Below are 21,563 nucleotides of genomic sequence, written 5' to 3' on the forward strand. Positions count from 1 at the left end.
ACGCACACATATATATACACACACACACGCACACATATATATACACACACACGCACACCTATATATACACACACACGCACACATATATATACACACACACGCACACATATATATAGACACACACGCACACATATATATACACACACACGCACACATATATATACACACACACGCACACATATATATACACACACACGCACACATATATATACACACACACACGCACACATATATATACACACACACACGCACACATATATATACACACACACGCACACATATATATACACACACACACACACACATATATATAGACACACACGCACACATATATATACACACACACGCACACATATATATACACACACACGCACACATATATATACACACACGCACACGTATATATACACACACACGCACACATATATATACACACACATGCACACATATATATACACACACACGCACACATATATATACACACACGCACACATATATATACACACACATGCACACATATATATACACACACACACGCACACATATATATACACACACACGCACACATATATATACACACGCACACATATATATACACACACACACGCACACATATATATACACACACACGCACACATATATATACACACACACGCACACATATATATACACACACACGCACACATATATATACACACACACACGCACACATATATATACACACGCACACATATATATACACACACACACGCACACATATATATACACACACACACATATATATACACACGCACACATATATATACACACGCACACATATATATACACACACACACGCACACATATATATACACACACACACGCACACATATATATACACACGCACACATATATATACACACGCACACATATATATACACACACACACGCACACATATATATACACACACACGCACACATATATATACACGCACACATATATATACACGCACACATATATATACACACGCACACATATATATACACACACACACGCACACATATATATACACACACACGCACACCTATATATACACACACACGCACACATATATATACACACACACGCACACATATATATAGACACACACGCACACATATATATACACACACACGCACACATATATATACACACACACGCACACATATATATACACACACACGCACACATATATATACACACACACGCACACATATATATACACACACACGCACACATATATATACACACACACACGCACACATATATATACACACACACACGCACACATATATATACACACACACGCACACATATATATACACACACACGCACACATATATATACACACACACGCACACATATATATACACACACACGCACACATATATATACACACACACACGCACACATATATATACACACACACGCACACATATATATACACACACACACGCACACATATATATATACACACACACGCACACATATACACACACACGCACACATATATATACACACACACGCACACATACAGTGGGGCAAAAAAGTATAAGTGTGTAGGTAGGGGGTCAACCTGTAAGTGTGTAGGTAGCGGGGTCAACAAAGGGTATATAACAAAGTATTGAGATAAACTTTTGTTATTGACCAAATACTTATTTTCCACCATAATTTGCAAATAAATTCATTAATAATCCTACAATGTGATTTTCTGGATTTTTTTTCTCATTTTGTCTGTCATAGTTGAAAATTACAGGCCTCTCTCATCTTTTTAAGTGGTAGAACTTGCACAATTGGTGGCTGACTAAATACTTTTTTGCCCCACTGTATATATATATACACACACACACACACACATACACATACACACACAGTATGGAATATGGATACATTCCATCGACATGGAATGTGTGTAACACCTCTGTGTGTGTTCCAGTTGGGGTGGAAAAGCAGTGTGAGCTGACGTGTAGGCCGGTTGGATATCGCTTCTACGTGAGTCAGGCAGACAGAGTGAGAGATGGAACACCCTGCGTTAACACCAGCACCAATGACGTGTGTGTGGCCGGGCGCTGCCTGGTAAGTGTGTAGGTAGGGGGTCAACCTGTAAGTGTGTAGGTAGGGGGTCAACCTGTAAGTGTGTATGTAGGGGGTCAACCTGTAAGTGTGTATGTAGGGGGTCAACCTGTAAGTGTGTAGGTAGGGGGTCAACCTGTAAGTGTGTATGTAGGGGGTCAACCTGTATGTGTGTATGTAGGGGGTCAACCTGTAAGTGTGTAGGTAGGGGTCAACCTGTAAGTGTGTAGGTAGGGGGTCAACCTGTAAGTGTGTAGGTAGGGGGTCAACCTGTAAGTGTGTAGGTAGGGGGTCAACCTGTAAGTGTGTAGGTAGGGGTCAACCTGTAAGTGTGTAGGTAGGGGGTCAACCTGTAAGTGTGTAGGTAGGGGGTCAACCTGTAAGTGTGTAGGTAGGGGGTCAACCTGTCAGTGTGTAGGTAGGGGTCAACCTGTCAGTGTGTAGATAGGGGTCAACCTGTCAGTGTGTAGATAGGGGTCAACCTGTCAGTGTGCAGATAGGGGTCAACCTGTCAGTGTGTAGATAGGGGGTCAACCTGTCAGTGTGTAGATAGGGGTCAACCTGTCAGTGTGCAGATAGGGGTCAACCTGTCAGTGTGTAGATAGGGGGTCAACCTGTCAGTGTGCAGATAGGGGGTCAACCTGTCAGTGTGCAGATAGGGGTCAACCTGTCAGTGTGTAGATAGGGGGTCAACCTGTCAGTGTGTAGATAGGGGGTCAACCTGTCAGTGTGTAGATAGGGGGTCAACCTGTCAGTGTGTAGATAGGGGGTCAACCTGTCAGTGTGTAGATAGGGGTCAACCTGTAAGTGTGTAGGTAGGGGTCAACCTGTAAGTGTGTAGGTAGGGGGTCAACCTGTCAGTGTGTAGATAGGGGGTCAACCTGTCAGTGTGTAGATAGGGGTCAACCTGTCAGTGTGTAGATAGGGGTCAACCTGTCAGTGTGTAGATAGGGGGTCAACCTGTAAGTGTGTAGGTAGGGGTCAACCTGTAAGTGTGTAGGTAGGGGGTCAACCTGTCAGTGTGTAGATAGGGGTCAACCTGTCAGTGTGTAGATAGGGGGTCAACCTGTCAGTGTCTAGGTAGGGGGTCAACCTGTAAGTGTGTCTAGGTAGGGGGTCAACCTGTCAGTGTGTAGATAGGGGTCAACCTGTCAGTGTGTAGATAGGGGGTCAACCTGTAAGTGTGTAGGTAGGGGGTCAACCTGTAAGTGTGTAGGTAGGGGGTCAACCTGTCAGTGTGTAGATAGGGGGTCAACCTGTCAGTGTGTAGATAGGGGGTCAACCTGTCAGTGTGTAGATAGGGGTCAACCTGTCAGTGTGTAGATAGGGGGTCAACCTGTAAGTGTGTAGGTAGGGGGTCAACCTGTAAGTGTGTAGGTAGGGGTCAACCTGTCAGTGTGTAGATAGGGGGTCAACCTGTCAGTGTGTAGATAGGGGGTCAACCTGTAAGTGTGTAGGTAGGGGGTCAACTTGTAAGTGTGTCGGTAGGGGGTCAACCTGTCAGTGTGTAGATAGGGGGTCAACCTGTCAGTGTGTAGATAGGGGGTCAACCTGTCAGTGTGTAGATAGGGGGTCAACCTGTCAGTGTGTAGATAGGGGGTCAACCTGTCAGTGTGTAGATAGGGGGTCAACCTGTCAGTGTGTAGATAGGGGGTCAACCTGTCAGTGTGTAGATAGGGGGTCAACCTGTAAGTGTGTAGATAGGGGGTCAACCTGTCAGTGTGTAGATAGGGTGTATGGATGAGTGTATGAGGGCATCCCTATATGTGGTGTTGCAGGATCAGGGTTAAAGCTACTTTGGAGCCTCTGCTGTAGGGGCTACATCATCTCTTTCTCTCATTATCTCTCGTTGTCTCTCTCGCTCTCTCTCTCTCGTTCTCTCGCTCTCTCTCTCTCTCTTTCTCTATCCCCCTCTTTCTCTCTCTTCTTGACATGATAAGGTCTGGAACAGTTACCAAAGCATTGTTACACAAACAATGAAATAAACAGAGGATGTGAAATGTCAACAACAGAAACAGTACAATAACCATTCTCTCTCTCCCTGTCTCCCATCTCCTCCCTTTCTCTCTGTGTCTCTTTCTCTCGTCTGCTCTCTCTCTCTCTCTCTCTCTCTCTCTCTCTCTCTCCCTGTCTCCCATCTCCTCCCTTTCTCTCTGTCTCTTTCTCTCTTCTGCTCTCTCTCTCTCTCTCTCTCTCTCTCTCCCTGTCTCCCATCTCCTCCCTTTCTCTCTGTGTCTCTTTCTCTCGTCTGCTCTCTCTCTCTCTCTCTCTCTCTCTCTCCCTGTCTCCCATCTCCTCCCTTTCTCTCTGTGTCTCTTTCTCTCTTCTGCTCTCTCTCTCTCTCTCTCTCTCTCTCCCTGTCTCCCATCTCCTCCCTTTCTCTCTGTGTCTCTTTCTCTCTTCTGCTCTCTCTCTCTCTCTCTCTCTCCCTGTCTCCCATCTCCTCCCTTTCTCTCTGTGTCTCTTTCTCTCTTCTGCTCTCTCTCTCTCTCTCTCTCTCTCTCTCTCCCATCTCCTCCCTTTCTCTCTGTGTCTCTTTCTCTCTTCTGCTCTCTCTCTCTCTCTCCCTGTCTCCCATCTCCTCCCTTTCTCTCTGTGTCTCTTTCTCTCTTCTGCTCTCTCTCTCTCTCTCTCTCTCTCTCTCTCTCTCTCTCCCTGTCTCCCATCTCCTCCCTTTCTCTCTGTGTCTCTTTCTCTCTTCTGCTCTCTCTCTCCATTCTACCTCCCTCTACCCTACCCCCTACCCTCCTCTCAATTTCCCATCTCTCTATCTTTCCCTGTCTCGCCCCCTTTCTCCTCTCCTGTTTCTCAATGTCCCCCTTGTCTCCCTCTCTCTCCCCCAGACTGAGGGCTGTGATGGGGTATTGGGGTCTGGCTTGGTGATTGACAGGTGTGGTCAGTGTGGGGGGCGGGACCTGTCCTGTCAGAAGCTGAGCGGGAGCTTCCAGAACACCAGTGTTCCCCTTGGTTACCACAGAATTCTGGACATCCCTCCAGGAGCTACTGCCATCAACATCACAGAGAGACACGCCAGCTCCAACTACCTGGGTAACACACACACCTGCCAGGCTAGAGATAGTAAACCAAGCTGAAGACCACTACTAGTGTGGTCTAGAATTCACACCAGACTCCCAGGCCAACATAACAATGCCAGGCCAGTTGTTGGAGCCTGAGAAGAGATGTAGATTTGAGAATGTCATTTGGCCAGTGAATGTGTGTGTGCTGGACTGGCATTGTTATGTTGGCCTGGGAGTCTGGTGTGAATTCTTTGGCCTGGCAGACTAACCTCAGATAAAGCTGCTATTGTTACAGTCCTTAGAGGCCTAGAGCAGAGACACCATGTGTCTGTCTGCCCACTGTCTGCTGTCTGCTAATGAGACTAAACTGTGCGGACTAAATTGTGCGGTTCGTGTGTCTGTCTTCATGGGTATGTCGGTGTCTGTGTGTGTCTAATGTGTGTGTGTGAGACTATGTGTGTGTCTGTCTGTGTGTGTCTAATGTGTGTGTGACTGAGGCTATGTTTGTGTGTGTGTGTGTGTGTGAGACTATGCGTGTGTCTGTGTGTGTCTAATGTGTATGTGTCTGAGTCTATGTTTGTGTGTGTGTGTCTTTTTAGAGGAATTGACTGGTTTGCAAGACTTTAAAAGAAACCCAAACCCTCCTATCGTCCTCCCCTTTCCTCCCCCTTCTCTCAACCATTCCTCCTTTCTCTCTATGCATCCCTTCCCCCCTCCTCCATCTCTCCCCTCCCTCCCTCCCTCACTCCCTCCCAGCCCTACGTAGTGGTACAGGTGTATCAGTAGTGAATGGGCGCTGGGCGGTGGATCCTCCAGGAGACTACGAGGCAGGGGGGACTACCTTCACCTACACCCGCCCCAGGGCTCTCTCTGATGGGCAGGAGGACAGAGGAGAGACCCTTAGAGCTCCAGGACCCACCACCACACAACTGACTCTATATGTGAGTAGGATACACTTATACACACACACACACACACACACTTTTGTTGATTAAATCAGAAGATATATCTCTCTGCTCCTGTGTTACATATAGATGTCTCAATGGCCCTGGGTTATGTTGTCCTGTTGTTTATATAGATCACCATGAAAGACAGGGTTATGTTGTCCTGTAGTTTATATAGATCACCATGAAGACAGGGTTATGTTGTCCTGTAGTTTATATAGATCACCATGAAGACAGGGTTATGTTGTCCTGTAGTTTATATAGATCACCATGAAGACAGGGTTATGTTGTTCTGTAGTTTAGTAGATCACCATGAAGACAGGGTTATGTAGTTCTGTAGTTTATATAGATCACCATGAAGACAGGGTTATGTTGTCCTGTAGTTTATATATATCACCATGAAGACAGGGTTATGTTGTCCTGTAGTTTATATAGATCACCATGAAGACAGGGTTATGTTGTCCTGTAGTTTATATTGATCACCATGAAGACAGGGTTATGTTGTCCTGTAGTTTATATAGATCACCATGAAGACAGGGTTATGTTGTTCTGTAGTTTATATAGATCACCATGAAGACAGGGTTATGTTGTCCTGTAGTTTATATAGATCACCATGAAGACAGGGTTATGTTGTTCTGTAGTTGTTCTGTAGTTTATATAGATCACCATGAAGACAGGGTTATGTTGTCCTGTAGTTTATATAGATCACCATGAAGACAGGGTTATGTTGTCCTGTAGTTTATATAGATCACCATGAATACAGGGCTATGTTGTCCTGTAGTTTATATAGATCACCATGAAGACAGGGTTATGTTGTCCTGTAGTTTATATAGATCACCATGAAGACAGGGTTATGTTGTCCTGTAGTTTATATAGATCACCATGAAGACAGGGTTATGTTGTCCTGTAGTTTATATAGATCACCATGAAGACAGGGTTATGTTGTCCTGTAGTTTATATAGATCACCATGAAGACAGGGTTATGTTGTTCTGTAGTTTATATAGATCACCATGAAGACAGGGTTATGTTGTCCTGTAGTTTATATAGATCACCATGAAGACAGGGTTATGTTGTCCTGTAGTTTATATAGATCACCATGAAGACAGGGTTATGTTGTTCTGTAGTTTATATAGATCACCATGAATACAGGGTTATGTTGTCCTGTAGTTTATATAGATGACCATGAAGACAGGGTTATGTTGTTCTGTAGTTTATATAGATCACCATGTAGACAGGGTTATGTTGTTCTGTAGTTGTTCTGTAGTTTATATAGATCACCATGAAGACAGGGTTATGTTTTTCTGTAGTTTATTAGATCACCACGAAGACAGGGTTATGTTGTTCTGTAGTTTATATAGATCACCATGAAGACAGGGTTATGTTGTCCTGTAGTTTATATAGATCACCATGAAGACAGGGTTATGTTGTCCTGTAGTTTATATAGATCACCATGAAGACAGGGTTATGTTGTCCTGTAGTTTATATAGATCACCATGAAGACAGGGTTATGTTGTCCTGTAGTTTATATAGATCACCATGTAGACAGGGTTATGTTGTTCTGTAGTTGTTCTGTAGTTTATATAGATCACCATGAAGACAGGGTTATGTTGTCCTGTAGTTTATATAGATCACCATGAAGACAGGGTTATGTTGTCCTGTAGTTTATATAGATCACCATGAAGACAGGGTTATGTTGTTCTGTAGTTTATATAGATCACCATGAAGACAGGGTTATGTTGTTCTGTAGTTTATATAGATCACCATGAAGACAGGGTTATGTTGTTCTGTAGTTTATATAGATCACCATGAAGACAGGGTTATGTTGTCCTGTAGTTTATATAGATCACCATGAAGACAGGGTTATGTTGTCCTGTAGTTTATATAGATCACCATGAATACAGGGCTATGTTGTCCTGTAGTTTATATAGATCACCATGAAGACAGGGTTATGTTGTTCTGTAGTTTATATAGATCACCATGAAGACAGGGTTATGTTGTCCTGTAGTTTATATAGATCACCATGAATACAGGGTTATGTTGTCCTGTAGTTTATATAGATGACCATGAAGACAGGGTTATGTTGTTCTGTAGTTTATATAGATCACCATGTAGACAGGGTTATGTTGTTCTGTAGTTGTTCTGTAGTTTATATAGATCACCATGAAGACAGGGTTATGTTGTTCTGTAGTTTATTAGATCACCATGAAGACAGGGTTATGTTGTTCTGTAGTTTATATAGATCACCATGAAGACAGGGTTATGTTGTCCTGTAGTTTATATAGATCACCATGAAGACAGGGTTATGTTGTTCTGTAGTTTATTAGATCACCATGAAGACAGGGTTATGTTGTCCTGTAGTTTATATTGATCACCATGAAGACAGGGTTATGTTGTCCTGTAGTTTATATAGATCACCATGAAGACAGGGTTATGTTGTCCTGTAGTTTATATAGATCACCATGAAGACAAGGTTATGTTGTCCTGTAGTTTATATAGATCACCATAAAGACAGGGTTATGTTGTTCTGTAGTTTATATAGATCGCCATGTACACAGGGTTATGTTGTTCTGTAGTTGTTCTGTAGTTTATATAGATCACCATGAAGACAGGGTTATGTTGTTCTGTAGTTTATTAGATCACCATGAAGACAGGGTTATGTTGTTCTGTAGTTTATATAGATCACCATGTAGACAGGGTTATGTTGTTCTGTAGTTGTTCTGTAGTTTATATAGATCACCATGAAGACAGGGTTATGTTGTCCTGTAGTTTATATAGATCACCATGAAGACAGGGTTATGTTGTTCTGTAGTTGTTCTGTAGTTTATATAGATCACCATGAAGACAGGGTTATGTTGTCCTGTAGTTTATATAGATCACCATGAAGACAGGGTTATGTTGTCCTGTAGTTTATATAGATCACCATGAATACAGGGCTATGTTGTCCTGTAGTTTATATAGATCACCATGAAGACAGGGTTATGTTGTCCTGTAGTTTATATAGATCACCATGAATACAGGGCTATGTTGTCCTGTAGTTTATATAGATCACCATGAAGACAGGGTTATGTTGTCCTGTAGTTTATATAGATCACCATGAAGACAGGGTTATGTTGTCCTGTAGTTTATATAGATCACCATGAAGACAGGGTTATGTTGTCCTGTAGTTTATATAGATCACCATGAAGACAGGGTTATGTTGTCCTGTAGTTTATATAGATCACCATGAAGACAGGGTTATGTTGTTCTGTAGTTTATATAGATCACCATGAAGACAGGGTTATGTTGTCCTGTAGTTTATATAGATCACCATGAAGACAGGGTTATGTTGTCCTGTAGTTTATATAGATCACCATGAAGACAGGGTTATGTTGTTCTGTAGTTTATATAGATCACCATGAATACAGGGTTATGTTGTCCTGTAGTTTATATAGATGACCATGAAGACAGGGTTATGTTGTTCTGTAGTTTATATAGATCACCATGTAGACAGGGTTATGTTGTTCTGTAGTTGTTCTGTAGTTTATATAGATCACCATGAAGACAGGGTTATGTTGTTCTGTAGTTTATTAGATCACCACGAAGACAGGGTTATGTTGTTCTGTAGTTTATATAGATCACCATGAAGACAGGGTTATGTTGTCCTGTAGTTTATATAGATCACCATGAAGACAGGGTTATGTTGTCCTGTAGTTTATATAGATCACCATGAAGACAGGGTTATGTTGTCCTGTAGTTTATATAGATCACCATGAAGACAGGGTTATGTTGTCCTGTAGTTTATATAGATCACCATGTAGACAGGGTTATGTTGTTCTGTAGTTGTTCTGTAGTTTATATAGATCACCATGAAGACAGGGTTATGTTGTCCTGTAGTTTATATAGATCACCATGAAGACAGGGTTATGTTGTCCTGTAGTTTATATAGATCACCATGAAGACAGGGTTATGTTGTTCTGTAGTTTATATAGATCACCATGAAGACAGGGTTATGTTGTTCTGTAGTTTATATAGATCACCATGAAGACAGGGTTATGTTGTTCTGTAGTTTATATAGATCACCATGAAGACAGGGTTATGTTGTCCTGTAGTTTATATAGATCACCATGAAGACAGGGTTATGTTGTCCTGTAGTTTATATAGATCACCATGAATACAGGGCTATGTTGTCCTGTAGTTTATATAGATCACCATGAAGACAGGGTTATGTTGTTCTGTAGTTTATATAGATCACCATGAAGACAGGGTTATGTTGTCCTGTAGTTTATATAGATCACCATGAATACAGGGTTATGTTGTCCTGTAGTTTATATAGATGACCATGAAGACAGGGTTATGTTGTTCTGTAGTTTATATAGATCACCATGTAGACAGGGTTATGTTGTTCTGTAGTTGTTCTGTAGTTTATATAGATCACCATGAAGACAGGGTTATGTTGTTCTGTAGTTTATTAGATCACCATGAAGACAGGGTTATGTTGTTCTGTAGTTTATATAGATCACCATGAAGACAGGGTTATGTTGTCCTGTAGTTTATATAGATCACCATGAAGACAGGGTTATGTTGTTCTGTAGTTTATTAGATCACCATGAAGACAGGGTTATGTTGTCCTGTAGTTTATATTGATCACCATGAAGACAGGGTTATGTTGTCCTGTAGTTTATATAGATCACCATGAAGACAGGGTTATGTTGTCCTGTAGTTTATATAGATCACCATGAAGACAAGGTTATGTTGTCCTGTAGTTTATATAGATCACCATAAAGACAGGGTTATGTTGTTCTGTAGTTTATATAGATCGCCATGTACACAGGGTTATGTTGTTCTGTAGTTGTTCTGTAGTTTATATAGATCACCATGAAGACAGGGTTATGTTGTTCTGTAGTTTATTAGATCACCATGAAGACAGGGTTATGTTGTTCTGTAGTTTATATAGATCACCATGAAGACAGGGTTATGTTGTCCTGTAGTTTATATAGATCACCATGAAGACAGGGTTATGTTGTCCTGTAGTTTATATAGATCACCATGAAGACAGGGTTATGTTGTCCTGTAGTTTATATAGATCACCATGAAGACAGGGTTATGTTGTTCTGTAGTTTAGTAGATCACCATGAAGACAGGGTTATGTAGTTCTGTAGTTTATATAGATCACCATGAAGACAGGGTTATGTTGTCCTGTAGTTTATATATATCACCATGAAGACAGGGTTATGTTGTCCTGTAGTTTATATAGATCACCATGAAGACAGGGTTATGTTGTCCTGTAGTTTATATTGATCACCATGAAGACAGGGTTATGTTGTCCTGTAGTTTATATAGATCACCATGAAGACAGGGTTATGTTGTTCTGTAGTTTATATAGATCACCATGAAGACAGGGTTATGTTGTCCTGTAGTTTATATAGATCACCATGAAGACAGGGTTATGTTGTTCTGTAGTTGTTCTGTAGTTTATATAGATCACCATGAAGACAGGGTTATGTTGTCCTGTAGTTTATATAGATCACCATGAAGACAGGGTTATGTTGTCCTGTAGTTTATATAGATCACCATGAATACAGGGCTATGTTGTCCTGTAGTTTATATAGATCACCATGAAGACAGGGTTATGTTGTCCTGTAGTTTATATAGATCACCATGAAGACAGGGTTATGTTGTCCTGTAGTTTATATAGATCACCATGAAGACAGGGTTATGTTGTCCTGTAGTTTATATAGATCACCATGAAGACAGGGTTATGTTGTCCTGTAGTTTATATAGATCACCATGAAGACAGGGTTATGTTGTTCTGTAGTTTATATAGATCACCATGAAGACAGGGTTATGTTGTCCTGTAGTTTATATAGATCACCATGAAGACAGGGTTATGTTGTCCTGTAGTTTATATAGATCACCATGAAGACAGGGTTATGTTGTTCTGTAGTTTATATAGATCACCATGAATACAGGGTTATGTTGTCCTGTAGTTTATATAGATGACCATGAAGACAGGGTTATGTTGTTCTGTAGTTTATATAGATCACCATGTAGACAGGGTTATGTTGTTCTGTAGTTGTTCTGTAGTTTATATAGATCACCATGAAGACAGGGTTATGTTTTTCTGTAGTTTATTAGATCACCACGAAGACAGGGTTATGTTGTTCTGTAGTTTATATAGATCACCATGAAGACAGGGTTATGTTGTCCTGTAGTTTATATAGATCACCATGAAGACAGGGTTATGTTGTCCTGTAGTTTATATAGATCACCATGAAGACAGGGTTATGTTGTCCTGTAGTTTATATAGATCACCATGAAGACAGGGTTATGTTGTCCTGTAGTTTATATAGATCACCATGTAGACAGGGTTATGTTGTTCTGTAGTTGTTCTGTAGTTTATATAGATCACCATGAAGACAGGGTTATGTTGTCCTGTAGTTTATATAGATCACCATGAAGACAGGGTTATGTTGTCCTGTAGTTTATATAGATCACCATGAAGACAGGGTTATGTTGTTCTGTAGTTTATATAGATCACCATGAAGACAGGGTTATGTTGTTCTGTAGTTTATATAGATCACCATGAAGACAGGGTTATGTTGTTCTGTAGTTTATATAGATCACCATGAAGACAGGGTTATGTTGTCCTGTAGTTTATATAGATCACCATGAAGACAGGGTTATGTTGTCCTGTAGTTTATATAGATCACCATGAATACAGGGCTATGTTGTCCTGTAGTTTATATAGATCACCATGAAGACAGGGTTATGTTGTTCTGTAGTTTATATAGATCACCATGAAGACAGGGTTATGTTGTCCTGTAGTTTATATAGATCACCATGAATACAGGGTTATGTTGTCCTGTAGTTTATATAGATGACCATGAAGACAGGGTTATGTTGTTCTGTAGTTTATATAGATCACCATGTAGACAGGGTTATGTTGTTCTGTAGTTGTTCTGTAGTTTATATAGATCACCATGAAGACAGGGTTATGTTGTTCTGTAGTTTATTAGATCACCATGAAGACAGGGTTATGTTGTTCTGTAGTTTATATAGATCACCATGAAGACAGGGTTATGTTGTCCTGTAGTTTATATAGATCACCATGAAGACAGGGTTATGTTGTTCTGTAGTTTATTAGATCACCATGAAGACAGGGTTATGTTGTCCTGTAGTTTATATTGATCACCATGAAGACAGGGTTATGTTGTCCTGTAGTTTATATAGATCACCATGAAGACAGGGTTATGTTGTCCTGTAGTTTATATAGATCACCATGAAGACAAGGTTATGTTGTCCTGTAGTTTATATAGATCACCATAAAGACAGGGTTATGTTGTTCTGTAGTTTATATAGATCGCCATGTACACAGGGTTATGTTGTTCTGTAGTTGTTCTGTAGTTTATATAGATCACCATGAAGACAGGGTTATGTTGTTCTGTAGTTTATATAGATCACCATGTAGACAGGGTTATGTTGTTCTGTAGTTGTTCTGTAGTTTATATAGATCACCATGAAGACAGGGTTATGTTGTCCTGTAGTTTATATAGATCACCATGAAGACAGGGTTATGTTGTTCTGTAGTTGTTCTGTAGTTTATATAGATCACCATGAAGACAGGGTTATGTTGTCCTGTAGTTTATATAGATCACCATGAAGACAGGGTTATGTTGTCCTGTAGTTTATATAGATCACCATGAATACAGGGCTATGTTGTCCTGTAGTTTATATAGATCACCATGAAGACAGGGTTATGTTGTCCTGTAGTTTATATAGATCACCATGAATACAGGGCTATGTTGTCCTGTAGTTTATATAGATCACCATGAAGACAGGGTTATGTTGTCCTGTAGTTTATATAGATCACCATGAAGACAGGGTTATGTTGTCCTGTAGTTTATATAGATCACCATGAAGACAGGGTTATGTTGTCCTGTAGTTTATATAGATCACCATGAAGACAGGGTTATGTTGTCCTGTAGTTTATATAGATCACCATGAAGACAGGGTTATGTTGTTCTGTAGTTTATATAGATCACCATGAAGACAGGGTTATGTTGTCCTGTAGTTTATATAGATCACCATGAAGACAGGGTTATGTTGTCCTGTAGTTTATATAGATCACCATGAAGACAGGGTTATGTTGTTCTGTAGTTTATATAGATCACCATGAATACAGGGTTATGTTGTCCTGTAGTTTATATAGATGACCATGAAGACAGGGTTATGTTGTTCTGTAGTTTATATAGATCACCATGTAGACAGGGTTATGTTGTTCTGTAGTTGTTCTGTAGTTTATATAGATCACCATGAAGACAGGGTTATGTTGTTCTGTAGTTTATTAGATCACCACGAAGACAGGGTTATGTTGTTCTGTAGTTTATATAGATCACCATGAAGACAGGGTTATGTTGTCCTGTAGTTTATATAGATCACCATGAAGACAGGGTTATGTTGTCCTGTAGTTTATATAGATCACCATGAAGACAGGGTTATGTTGTCCTGTAGTTTATATAGATCACCATGAAGACAGGGTTATGTTGTCCTGTAGTTTATATAGATCACCATGTAGACAGGGTTATGTTGTTCTGTAGTTGTTCTGTAGTTTATATAGATCACCATGAAGACAGGGTTATGTTGTCCTGTAGTTTATATAGATCACCATGAAGACAGGGTTATGTTGTCCTGTAGTTTATATAGATCACCATGAAGACAGGGTTATGTTGTTCTGTAGTTTATATAGATCACCATGAAGACAGGGTTATGTTGTTCTGTAGTTTATATAGATCACCATGAAGACAGGGTTATGTTGTTCTGTAGTTTATATAGATCACCATGAAGACAGGGTTATGTTGTCCTGTAGTTTATATAGATCACCATGAAGACAGGGTTATGTTGTCCTGTAGTTTATATAGATCACCATGAATACAGGGCTATGTTGTCCTGTAGTTTATATAGATCACCATGAAGACAGGGTTATGTTGTTCTGTAGTTTATATAGATCACCATGAAGACAGGGTTATGTTGTCCTGTAGTTTATATAGATCACCATGAATACAGGGTTATGTTGTCCTGTAGTTTATATAGATGACCATGAAGACAGGGTTATGTTGTTCTGTAGTTTATATAGATCACCATGTAGACAGGGTTATGTTGTTCTGTAGTTGTTCTGTAGTTTATATAGATCACCATGAAGACAGGGTTATGTTGTTCTGTAGTTTATTAGATCACCATGAAGACAGGGTTATGTTGTTCTGTAGTTTATATAGATCACCATGAAGACAGGGTTATGTTGTCCTGTAGTTTATATAGATCACCATGAAGACAGGGTTATGTTGTTCTGTAGTTTATTAGATCACCATGAAGACAGGGTTATGTTGTCCTGTAGTTTATATTGATCACCATGAAGACAGGGTTATGTTGTCCTGTAGTTTATATAGATCACCATGAAGACAGGGTTATGTTGTCCTGTAGTTTATATAGATCACCATGAAGACAAGGTTATGTTGTCCTGTAGTTTATATAGATCACCATAAAGACAGGGTTATGTTGTTCTGTAGTTTATATAGATCGCCATGTACACAGGGTTATGTTGTTCTGTAGTTGTTCTGTAGTTTATATAGATCACCATGAAGACAGGGTTATGTTGTTCTGTAGTTTATTAGATCACCATGAAGACAGGGTTATGTTGTTCTGTAGTTTATATAGATCACCATGTAGACAGGGTTATGTTGTTCTGTAGTTGTTCTGTAGTTTATATAGATCACCATGAAGACAGGGTTATGTTGTCCTGTAGTTTATATAGATCACCATGAAGACAGGGTTATGTTGTTCTGTAGTGTATATAGATCACCATGAAGACAGGGTTATGTTGTCCTGTAGTTTATATAGATCACCATGAAGACAGGGTTATGTTGTTCTGTAGTTTATTAGATCACCATGAAGACAGGGTTATGTTGTCCTGTAGTTTATATAGATCACCATGAAGACAGGGTTATGTTGTTCTTTAGTTGTTCTGTAGTTTATATAGATCACCATGAAGACAGGGTTATGTTGTCCTGTAGTTTATATAGATCACCATGAAGACAAGGTTATGTTGTCCTGTAGTTTATATAGATCACCATAAAGACAGGGTTATGTTGTTCTGTAGTTTATATAGATCGCCATGTACACAGGGTTATGTTGTTCTGTAGTTGTTCTGTAGTTTATATAGATCACCATGAAGACAGGGTTATGTTGTTCTGTAGTTTATTAGATCACCATGAAGACAGGGTTATGTTGTTCTGTAGTTTATATAGATCACCATGTAGACAGGGTTATGTTGTTCTGTAGTTGTTCTGTAGTTTATATAGATCACCATGAAGACAGGTTTATGTTGTCCTGTAGTTTATATAGATCACCATGAAGACAAGGTTATGTTGTCCTGTAGTTTATATAGATCACCATAAAGACAGGGTTATGTTGTTCTGTAGTTTATATAGATCACCATGTACACAGGGTTATGTTGTTCTGTAGTTGTTCTGTAGTTTATATAGATCACCATGAAGACAGGGTTATGTTGTTCTGTAGTTTATTAGATCACCATGAAGACAGGGTTATGTTGTTCTGTAGTTTATATAGATCACCATGAAGACAGGGTTATGTTGTTCTGTAGTTTATATAGATCACCATGAAGACAGGGTTATGTTGTTCTGTAGTTTATATAGATCACAATGAAGACAGGGTTATGTTGTTCTGTAGTTTATATAGATCACCATGAAGACAGGGTTATGTTGTTCTGTAGTTTATATAGATCACCATGAAGACAGGGTTATGTTGTTCTGTCGTTTATATAGATCACCATGAAGACAGGGTTATGTTGTCCTGTAGTTTATATAGATCACCATGAAGACAGGGTTATGTTGTCCTGTAGTTTATATATATCACCATGAAGACAGGGTTATGTTGTCCTGTAGTTTATATAGATCACCATGAAGACAGGGTTATGTTGTTCTGTAGTTTATTAGATCACCATGAAGTCAGGGTTATGTTGTCCTGTAGTTTATATTGATCACCATGAAGACAGGGTTATGGTGTTCTGTAGTTGTTCTGTAGTTTATATAGATCACCATGAAGACAGGGTTATGTTGTTCTGTAGTTGTTCTGTAGTTTATTAGATCACCATGAAGACAGGGTTATGTTGTCCTGTAGTTTATATTGATCACCATGAAGACAGGGTTATGTTGTCCTGTAGTTTATATAGATCACCATGAAGACAGGGTTATGTTGTTCTGTAGTTGTTCTGTAGTTTATATAGATCACCATGAAGACAGGGTCATGTTGTTCTGTAGTTTATTAGATCACCATGAAGACAGGGTTATGTAGTTCTGTAGTTTATATAGATCACCATGAAGACAGGGTTATGTTGTCCTGTAGTTTATATAGATCACCATGAAGACAGGCTTATGTTGTTCTGTAGTTTATATAGATCACCATGAAGACAGGGTTATTTTGTCCTGTAGTTTATATAGATCACCATGAAGACAGGGTTATGTTGTTCTGTAGTTTATATAGATCACCATGAAGACCCTAGGTTATTTTGTTCTGTAGTTTATATAGATCACCATGAAGACAGGGTTATGTTGTCCTGTAGTTTATATTGATCACCATGAAGACAGGGTTATGTTGTCCTGTAGTTTATATAGATCACCATGAAGACAAGGTTATGTTGTCCTGTAGTTTATATAGATCACCATGAAGACAGGGTTATGTTGTCCTGTAGTTTATATTGATCACCATGAAGACAGGATTATGGTGTTCTGTAGTTGTTCTGTAGTTTATATAGATCACCATGAAGACAGGGTTATGTTGTTCTGTAGTTCTGTAGTTTATTAGATCACCATGAAGACAGGGTTATGTTGTTCTGTAGTTTATATAGATCACCATGTAGACAGGGTTATGTTGTTCTGTAGTTGTTCTGTAGTTTATATAGATCACCATGAAGACAGGGTTATGTTGTTCTGTAGTTTATATAGATCACCATGAAGACAGGGTTATGTTGTCCTGTAGTTTATATAGATCTCCATGTACACAGGGTTATGTTGTTCTGTAGTTTATATAGATCACCATGAAGACAGGGTTATGTTGTTCTGTAGTTTATATAGATCACCATGAAGACAGGGTTATGTTGTCCTGTAGTTTATATAGATCACCATGAAGACAGGGTTATGTTGTCCTGTAGTTTATATAGATCACCATGAAGACAAGGTTATGTTGTCCTGTAGTTTATATAGGTCACCATGAAGACAGGGTTATGGTGTTCTGTAGTTGTTCTGTAGTTTATATAGATCACCATGAAGACAGGGTTATGTTGTCCTGTAGTTTATATAGATCACCATGAAGACAGGGTTATGCTGTTCTGTAGTTAATATAGATCACCATGAAGACAGGGTTATGTTGTTCTGTAGTTGTTCTGTAGTTTATATAGATCACCATGAAGACAGGGTTATGTTGTTCTGTAGTTTATATAGATCACCATGAAGACAGGGTTATGTTGTCCTGTAGTTTATATAGATCACCATGAAGACAGGGTTATGGTGTTCTGTGGTTTTTCTGTAGTTTATATAGATCACCATGAAGACATTGTTATGTTGTTCTGTAGTTTATATAGATCACCATGAAGACAGGGTTATGTTGTTCTGTAGTTGTTCTGTAGTTTATATAGATCACCATGAAGACAGGGTTATGTTGTTCTGTAGTTTATATAGATCACCATGAAGACAGGGTTATGTTGTCCTGTAGTTTATATAGATCACCATGAAGACAGGGTTATGTTGTCCTATAGGTTATATAGATCACCATGAAGACAGGGTTATGTTGTTCTGTAGTTTATATAGATCACCATGAAGACAGGGTTATGTTGTCCTGTAGTTTATATAGATCACCATGAAGACAGGGTTATGTTGTCCTGTAGTTTATATAGATCACCATGAAGACAAGGTTATGTTGTCCTGTAGTTTATATAGATCACCACAAAGACAGGGTTATGTTGTCCTGTAGTTTATATAGATCACCATGAAGACAAGGTTATGTTGTCCTGTAGTTTATATAGATCACCACAAAGACAGGGTTATGTTGTCCTGTAGTTTATTAGATCACCATGAAGACAGGGCTATGTTGTCCTGTAGTCTATATAGATCACCATGAAGACAGGGTTATGTTGTCCTGTAGTTTATATAGATCACCATGAAGACAGGGTTATGTTGTCCTGTAGTTTATATAGATCACCATGAAGACAGGGCTATGTTGTCCTGTAGTCTATATAGATCACCATGAAGACAGGGTTATGTTGTCCTGTAGTTTATATAGATCACCATGAAGACAGGGTTATGTTGTCCTGTAGTTTATATAGATCACCATGAAGACAGGGCTATGTTGTCCTGTAGTCTATATAGATCACCATGAAGACAGGGTTATGTTGTCCTGTAGTTTATATAGATCACCATGAAGACAGGGTTATGTTGTCCTGTAGTCTATATAGATCACCATGAAGACAGGGCATGTGAATCCAGCATTATCCTGGGTTTAACACAGCTGACTGAGGATTGGGCTGAGCCTGCTAAGATAGCCAGGCTTAATAACACCAACATCAGGCCCAGGCTAAGATTTAATAACACCAACACCAGGTACAGGCTAAGATTTAATAACACCAACATCAGGCCCAGGCTAAGATTTAATAACACCAACATCAGGCCTGGGCTAAGATTTAATAACACCAACACCAGTTACAGGCTAAGATTTAATAACACCAACATCAGGCCCAGGCTAAGATTTAATAACACCATCATCAGGCCCAGGCTAAGATTTAATAACACCAGAATCAGGCCCAGGCTAAGATTTAATAACACCAACACCAGGCCCAGGCTAAGATTTAATAACACCAACATCAGGCCCAGGCTAAGATTTAATAACACCAACATCAGGCCCAGGCTAAGATTTAATAACACCAACATCAGGCCCAGGCTAAGATGTAATGACACCAACACCAGGTACAGGCTAAGATTTAATAACACCAACATCAGGCCCAGGCTAAGATTTAATAACACCAACACCAGGCCCAGGTTAAGATTTAATAACACCAACACCAGGCCCCAGCTAAGATTTAATAACACCAACACCAGGCCCCAGCTAAGATTTAATAACACCAGGCCCAGGCTAAGATTTAATAACACCAACACCAGGTCCAGGCTAAGATGTAATAACACCAGGCCCAGGCTAAGATTTAATAACACCAAAACCAACACCAGGCCCGGGCTAAGATTGAATAACACCAACACCAGGCCCAGGTTAAGATTTAATAACACCAGGCCCAGGCTAAGATTTAATAACACCAACATCAGGCCCAGGCTAAGATTTAATAACACCAACATCAGGCCCGGGCTAAGATTTAATAACACCAACATCAGGCCCAGGCTAATATTTAATAACACCAACATCAGGCCCAGGCTAAGATTTAATAACACCAACATCAGGCCCAGGCTAAGATTTAATAACACCAACACCAGGTCCCAGCTAAGATTTAATAACACCAACACCAGGCCCAGGCTAAGATTTAATAACACCAGGACCAGGCTAAGATTTAATAACACCAACATCAGGCCCAGCTAAGATTTAATAACACCAACACCAGGTCCAGGCTAAGATTTAATAACACCAACACCAGGCCCAGGCTAAGATTTAATAACACCAGGACCAGGCTAAGATTTAATAACACCAACATCAGGCCCAGCTAAGATTTAATAACACCAACACCAGGTCCAGGCTAAGATTTAATAACACCAACACCAGGCCCAGGCTAAGATTTAATAACACCAACACCAGGCCCAGGCTAAGATTTAATAACACCAACACCAGGCCCAGGCTAAGATTTAATAACATCAAAACCAACACCAGGCCCAGGCTAAGATTTAATAACATCAAAACCAACACCAGGCCCAGGCTAAGATTTAATAACACCAACATCAGGCCCAGGCTAAGATGTAATAACACCAACACCAGGTCCCAGCTAAGATTTAATAACACCAGGCCCAGGCTAAGATTTAATAACACCAGGACCAGGCTAAGATTTAATAACACCAACATCAGGCCCAGCTAAGATTTAATAACACCAACACCAGGTCCAGGCTAAGATTTAATAACACCAACACCAGGCCCAGGCTAAGATTTAATAACACCAACACCAGGCCCAGGCTAAGATTTAATAACACCAACACCAGGCCCAGGCTAAGATTTAATAACATCAAAACCAACACCAGGCCCAGGCTAAGATTTAATAACATCAAAACCAACACCAGGCCCAGGCTAAGATTTAATAACACCAACATCAGGCCCAGGCTAAGATGTAATAACACCAACAACAGGTACAGGCTAAGATTGAATAACACCAACATCAGGCCCAGGCTAAGATTTAATAACACCAACATCAGGCCCAGGCTAAGATTTAATAACACCAACACCAGGCCTAGGCTAAGATTTAATAACACCAACAC

General features: G+C 39.8%; 1 protein-coding gene across 3 annotated transcripts in view; it reads left to right on the plus strand.

The window, feature by feature from the left end:
* LOC115119644 (ADAMTS-like protein 4) overlaps nt 1-21,563 on the plus strand; it is a 115,345-nt gene that overhangs the window by 78,363 nt on the left and 15,419 nt on the right. For all 3 annotated transcript variants that reach the window (XM_065027813.1, XM_065027811.1, XM_065027812.1), the window contains exons 6-8: nt 1,956-2,095; nt 4,936-5,140; nt 5,866-6,050. In XM_065027813.1, coding sequence (XP_064883885.1) covers nt 1,956-2,095; nt 4,936-5,140; nt 5,866-6,050 — 530 coding nt within the window. The remainder of the gene's footprint in view (nt 1-1,955; nt 2,096-4,935; nt 5,141-5,865; nt 6,051-21,563) is intronic.

The sequence above is a fragment of the Oncorhynchus nerka genome, linkage group LG14, assembly GCF_034236695.1.
Source record: "Oncorhynchus nerka isolate Pitt River linkage group LG14, Oner_Uvic_2.0, whole genome shotgun sequence".
Taxonomy (NCBI): Eukaryota; Metazoa; Chordata; class Actinopteri; order Salmoniformes; family Salmonidae; genus Oncorhynchus; species Oncorhynchus nerka.